The following is a 7112-nucleotide window of genomic DNA, read 5'->3' on the forward strand; positions in this document are numbered from 1 at the left end:
ATTGCTAGTTTATCTATTTACATATATGGGTATGTATAAGGTTATACTATATATATGAAGAACCATTTGAGTAGATGCAACTATAGATTAATAAATTCATAAAATGAATTTAACTCATTTGATTTGTTTCCTAGGGAAACCAAAACCAAAACCAAACAAAACAATGTAACATCTGTTAATTTGGCCAACATTAATTTGGTTGTGTGTTTTCTGGAAACAAGTTGGTTAGAATGTAAAGATGAGTTTCCATGGTTGCAGGTCCTAGGCTAGACAATATTAAGAGTACTATAATAGTACCTTTTCTATAGCACAAGAGTACTGTGATTGGCAGCATTAAGTGAGATAAGGCAGTATAATCCACAGATACAGCTCCAGTGCCAAGGACCAGACTATCAGGATTTTTGTCCTCTGGTTATAATGTAGAACAATCAAAATGGGTGAGCTTATACTGTTTAATGTTATACTTTTTCTCTAATGGTGACTTACCTGTAATAGGGCATTTAGCACATTAATTCTTGTTGGTGATTTTTTTGTTTTGTTTTGTTTTTGCTTTTTAAGACAGGGTTTTGTGTAGCCTTGCTGATCTGGTACTCACTCTATAGCTCAGGCTGACCTCGAACTTGGAGCAGTCTTCTTGCCTTAGCTTCCTGAGTGCTAAGATTACATATGTTTTACTTTGCCCACCTAAATTCTTGAGGAGATTCTCTTTGGGTGTGATAGTGACCTTATGATCAACTGCTTTTAGTGTGTCCATATTTCTAAACATAAAGACTGGGTCTCTACAAGTTTAAACATGTAAATACACACACAGACACACATACACATACGTATATATCTCTATTGTCAGTGAAGGAAAGCTAATAATTATTGGGCTGATAGGATATGGACATTTTCATAGGTAGTTACTTTCATATATAATATTTTCTAACTGAAATAAGCCAAAATTTATTTATTTATTTATTTATTTGTGTATGTGCGTGTGCACATGCTAGCCACAATGTGCTTGTGGAGGTCAAACAACATGTAGGCTCATGGATTGAACTCAGCTGTTGGGCTTGGTCTCAAGCTCCTTTACCTGGTGAGCCATCTCATTGGCCCAGAATTAATTTTTTTAAGGAGAAATTTTAGGTTCAGCAAAATGAGTAGATAGTGCAGATTTACTATATATCTCCTGTCCCCACACATACATGCATCCCACCGCAGCGTTTGTATAATAATGACAGTTGATGAATCACTGTGTACAACATGAACGCCTAATGTACATAGTTTACGTTAGGGTACATTCTTGGTATTGAGCATTTTGTGGGTTTAGGCAATTTTTAAAAAATTATTTTACTTTTGTTTGGATGATGTATGAATGTTTTGCCTATGTGTTTGTGTATATAAATGTACCACATGTGTGTAATGCCTGAGGAAGCAGAAGAGGACAACAGATCGATCCCTTAGAACTGGGGTTACAGATGGTTGTCAGGAACCATGTGGGTGCTGGGAAACTGAACCCAGGTCCTCTACAAGAGCAGTCAGTGTTTTAACTGTTGAGCCATCTCTCCAGACCCTGTTTTTAGGTAGATTTATAATGGTATCTCTGGTTTCATGATATTTAGCAAATGAAATTTGATAGTATTTAAGCCTCTGTGTTCCACCTACCCATTTATCCCTCCCTCCTTGTAATCTCTGGCCAGAGCTGATCCTTTTACATCTGTTTTTAAACAGGAAACAACAACAATAACAAAATTTATTCCATGTCTTAGGCCTGGGAGTATTTAAGCCCTCTTGTTACTTTTGATAAGAGGATTATAAAAAGAACTGTTCTTGTTGGTCTGAATGTGGAAGATTATAAAGTGTATATGCATAGGTGCCTATTTTCAAATATACTTTGGGGAAGGGGAAGCCTTTGGTTGGCTTTTTCCAAATATAAAAATCATTAAATCTTACTTAAAAATTATCTGTATACTTTGGAAGTAGTATATTCTATTTATTTTAAAACATACTTTATTATTTTTATTTTATATATATATATGAGTGTATGGCCTGCATGTGTGTGATCTTAACTGCTGAGCTGTCTCTCTAGCCTGGAAGTAGCATATTTTAATGCAAATGTGTAATTGTCTCTATAACAGACTCAGCAAAGAAAACAATAAAATCCATTAGATAAATCTTACAGAACTTTCAAACTAGAGGTAAGATAAATTATGACAGTGGTTTGCAATAGAGGCTCATTTAATTCCTGAAATCAGAACTGGCTAAAATGACTAACTTTTTCCATTCGGAGATATCTTAAAACAGGCTAGTTTTAATGTAGCTCTATATAAATAAAGGAAAAAGTTAACTACATGCTCATCATGAGGCTAACAGCTCTGCAAGTTTTGTTTGATTTACTTTTCAGTATAATCCTAATGTTTTGGCAGGGCTATTGCTTATAGATAGGAAAATAAAATTTAAGGGAAGTTAATGTTTGGGGCCACATTTGTGATTAAATATTTTTCTGAAAATATGATGAAGCAGATTATCTAATTATTACCAGAGTTGGCAAAACTGTTAAAGAACAAGATATACAATAGGAATCCACAGCCACCACATTGCACACTATGCCATAAAAAACAAAGAGTGAGGAATTGCCTTTGTGTTGTACCTTCCCAGTATCTCATGTACTAACCTTCTGTCACAGAGGGATGTCAGTTCAGTAGAGAAAGTCAGTTGTAAGAATAGTAACATTGTTGGCAAGAGACTCAGGAAATAAAGTTTTACTGAGTCTCTTGTCAACAATGGCTCTTGGAACATAGATATTAAAAGATAGAGCCAGGATTCTAAACTGTTTTATTCTATAACAGAGTTTCTCATAAATCACTGGTGAGTATTCTCATAATGAATATTATGATTCTGTGGGAGTAGGCCCATAGCCTATGTTTCTGACAGGCTGCAAGGGATGCTGATTTGATGTTGCTTGATCCAGACTTTCCATAGGAAAAGCCTATTCTATATAATTTTTTTACTGATTAGACACAATTAATGTATTATTTTCCCATTGTTTCTTATCAGTGTCCTTTAAGTAGGGATTAGTCTTAACACCAGAGATTGTTTTATATCTGAATACCTACCACTTCATCTACATAGTGGGAAGTTAAATTAAAGGGAGATAAGGTTATATACTTAGTAAGTACTTGTTTGATTCTTGTATGCTCTCAGATTTTACCAGATTGAAATTAAACATATGGTATCATGAAGTTCATTCTTCTATTAAATTCCTCAGGAAATCATTGAATTACTGAATTTGCCCAGTGCCAGGAATTAATTTCTCTTCACCTAATGAGGAGATAGGTATGCTTCTAAGACCATTGTAGGATTGGTTGCAGTCAGTGAACCCATTAGTGTCTGTCTCACACTAAAGTTTCTGCTTGATAAAGGTCTCAGACTGGCTACCTATTGGACACTTCACATCCACAGCTACACTTTCTTTACTCTATGGAGTGTTCTAAGTAAAACAAGTTTAAATAATAAAAATTGGGTTTCTTGTTTCTTATAAAGTGCAAATTCTACAATCTCTACAAGGCACAGCAGTAGATCTGAGTAGTGGTTGTCTTGAGAATCACAGAAGCACCTCAACCAGTCTCATTTATTTCCTGCAAGTCTTTTTAGGCATTTGTATTTGGAACTGTTGATGTGTTTAGAAAAAATATTGTTTCATTTCTAAATCTTTTACTTGGTTTTTACAGAGTCTTTTATCCAGCCTTGTAAAATTGAATAGCTTGACCTTAGCTAGAAATTGCTTCCAGTTATATCCAGTGGGTGGTCCATCTCAGTTTTCTACCATCTATTCCCTCAATATGGAACATAATCGAATCAACAAAATCCCTTTTGGAATTTTCTCCAGAGCAAAAGTGTTAAGTAAGCTGAATATGAAGGTAAGCATTTTGTTGTTGTTGTTGTTTTGAGAGGGGGAAATAACTGATTCTCACATTTGTATTTTCTCTATTAATTGTGGAGAATAGGTAATACCTTGTTGATGAAACCTAAAGTGTTGACAAGGATACTTCAGGGAAGTTTTAAAAAATCTTTTATTTTTATGTGTATGAGTTTTGCATGCATTTATCTAAGTGTACCCATGCATGCAGTGCCCACGGAGGTCAGAAGAGGATGTTGGATCCCTTGGAACTAGTATTATGGATGGCTGTTAGCTGCCATGTGGGTGCTGGGAACTGAAGCTGGATCGTCTGTAAGAGCAGCCAGTGTTCTTCACTTGAGCCATATCTACAGCTTCTTCAGAACAATTTTCATCAGATAACAAATACTTTAAATCTGAGCATACCTTTAGGAGTTTGTCCTCAAGAAATAATCATGGATGCCCATAGAAGTATAATTGCAAGGATACTTATTGCATATTTCCTAGGTGTAAACTTATTGAAGTCAGTAAGCTTTAATTGTTTAATATATCTCAATGGCATACTGTGGAACCACCAAAATCTAGGCTAAAGCAATGTTAAATATCAGTTGCAGTATTCTGAATTTATTAAATAGAAGTTAAAGCCTATAAAAATATCTTTCTACATGTATTTGACTGTTGTAATAGGCTGATTGTGCATTAAGTACTTAAATATTTATTTATGTAACTATATATAGCCAGTGGTTTGTAAAGTGTTTTTCTCTTTGGATGAATCATCTCAGAAGTTTTTGTTTTGTTTTGCTTTGCTTATCTGTACACTCTACAGTGAATGGCTTTTGCATTTATAGTAAAGCTCATTATGGAAGGAGAAAATAAATGAAAAATTCTTAGTGCAGTGACTTAATTTCTAATGAACATATTTTAGGCCCAGAGAAGTTAACTGAAATGACCAATATCTAATTCTTGACTACAGCAGAGCAGGAATCCAGGAAGCCTAGCTTTTTAAAAAAAAATCTAGATTAATAATGTTCTTTCTATCATACCATGCCGCGTCTGTCTTTAAATTATAATTGTGGTTCTTTACAACCTAAATATATAATTTTTTGTTATATCAATATTTGATCATGATAATTCTTTGAATATATGTAAGTAAAATGTTAATTCAAGATCATGTTAAAATCAGCATAGAGTTTCTTAGCCTGTTTATATGATTATAACATGCAGTTATAGTAATACAGTATAGGTAGCATTCCTCCCGAATGTTCATTTCTTAACAGTGCTGGTGACTTAACTTTAGCAACAGATTGCTCGCCTATCGTGCACAACCTTCTGGGTTCCATCCCCAGCATAGATAATAAAAATAAATCTCACTTTTATTGAGTTTAGAACATTATAGTACAGTTCATTAATCTTTGTATTTGAGTATGCATTTTAATAGATCTGATTTATAATATGTTAGCTTAATCAGGCTTGCTGTTTTCCAGTAAAATAAAAATGAAGCTTAACATAGAACTTTATCTTAATTTTTCTTTAAACATGATAAATGTTTAACAAAATTTTTTCTTGAAAAAGAACAAAATGAAGCTTGACATTTTTCTCCTTACGTATAAGCACTAGTAGTAAATCTTTGTTTGTTTTAGAAATTACATTTATTCATTTTTGTGTGCATGTGTTTATGCACTGGTGAGATCAACATGGTACACCTATGTGTGAAGGTCAGAAGACAGCTTTTGGAGTTGGTTCTCACCTTCCACCATTTGGGCTGGGGATTGAACTTAGTTGTCAGGCTTGGTGGCAGGAACATGTACCCAGTGAGCCATCTTGCCAGCTTTCTGTGTTCATATCTCAATTTGAGCATTCCTGTTTTGATCAGTGATTTTGTACATTATCATAAAATGGAGAAAACATCACCAGGATCTCTGAAATTTCAAGTGATTTCTCTGTATATTTTTTTATTTTAATTACAAAGAAATCTAGTTTAACCTCATAATAAAAGCCTATTTGCTTAAAACTTTGGAAGTTCAGAGGTTTTGTTGGTGAGTTTTTTGTTCTTTCCTGTTTTTGTTGTTTGATTTTTGAGGCAGGGTCTTCCTGTAGCTTCAGCTGGCCTGGAACTTGCTATGTAGACCAGGCAGGCCTCAATTTAAGAGATCTGCCTGCCCTGCCTCCTGAGTGCTGGGATTAAAAATGAGCACCACCACACCAGCCTCTTGTTTTCTTTCTATATTTAGATGTCAAGAAAGAAAATAAAGTTTTCTGTTTAAAATTTTTCTTTTCTAAGAGTGGTACAAATGGGAACCTCTTTTCTGTGGTTTTACCTGGGATGCTTCTTTGTGTCTTTGCCAGGACAATCAGTTAACATCACTTCCTTTGGATTTTGGAACTTGGACCAGTATGGTAGAACTGAATTTAGCCACTAATCAGCTCACCAAGATCCCAGAGGATGTATCTGGTCTGGTTTCTCTTGAGGTGAGTCAGTGTAGAAGAATATTTTAAGGTACCTCAGAACTCCTCATACCCATCTTATTTACCAAGTTTCAGGTTAATATAAGCAGTTTGTATTTGGGTAAAGATCATAATTAGGCATGATCACAAGTAGAGTTCTCTTCGACATAAAATTCTTAATAAAGGTTTAATATTTGAGTTACCCTTGCCTACTAAAAGCAGATAGATTTACATGCTATGTCTTTTAAAAAGAAAAATATTGGGCCTGGCATGGTGGCGCATGCCTTTAATCCCAGCACTCAGGAGGCAGAGGCAGGCGGATCTCTGTGAGTTCAAGGCCAGCCTGGTCTACATAATGAGTTCTAGGATAGCTGGGGCTACCGGGAGACCCTGTCTCAAAAAGACCAAAAAAAAAATTTTTTTTTTATTTATAAGGTGAAATAGTATGTTGTGATGGTTAAAAACAAGTCAGTTCTAGATGCTATTACAATTTGATCACTCCATATTTGTGGATTTCATTCACCCTTGAAGCTTCAGTTTCCTAAAGAGTGAAATGAGGATAATAGTCCTTCATAGTTTCAATTAGGATTAAATGTACGAGCTACATGAGATGCACTTAATATAATGTCCTACATACAAAAAATTTAAAAAAATTCAAATGGTGTATTTATTAAAAATTAAATGGCATATTTATTTTATTGGTCTTACTGTATGTATTTATTTTATTATGGATTATATAAACTTTGGGGGAAATAAGTGGACTTAAAGTTAACTAGAGCTTTGTGTT

General features: G+C 34.4%; 1 protein-coding gene across 3 annotated transcripts in view; it reads left to right on the forward strand.

The window, feature by feature from the left end:
- Window positions 1-7112, forward strand: part of Shoc2 (SHOC2 leucine rich repeat scaffold protein) — a 122862-nt gene that overhangs the window by 111735 nt on the left and 4015 nt on the right. For all 3 annotated transcript variants that reach the window (XM_008845812.3, XM_008845897.3, XM_029569139.1), the window contains 2 exons: window positions 3714-3902; window positions 6227-6349. In XM_008845812.3, coding sequence (XP_008844034.1) covers window positions 3714-3902; window positions 6227-6349 — 312 coding nt within the window. The remainder of the gene's footprint in view (window positions 1-3713; window positions 3903-6226; window positions 6350-7112) is intronic.

Source organism: Nannospalax galili, unplaced genomic scaffold (assembly GCF_000622305.1).
Source record: "Nannospalax galili isolate Female #2095 unplaced genomic scaffold, S.galili_v1.0 scaffold990, whole genome shotgun sequence".
Lineage (NCBI taxonomy): Eukaryota > Metazoa > Chordata > Mammalia > Rodentia > Spalacidae > Nannospalax > Nannospalax galili.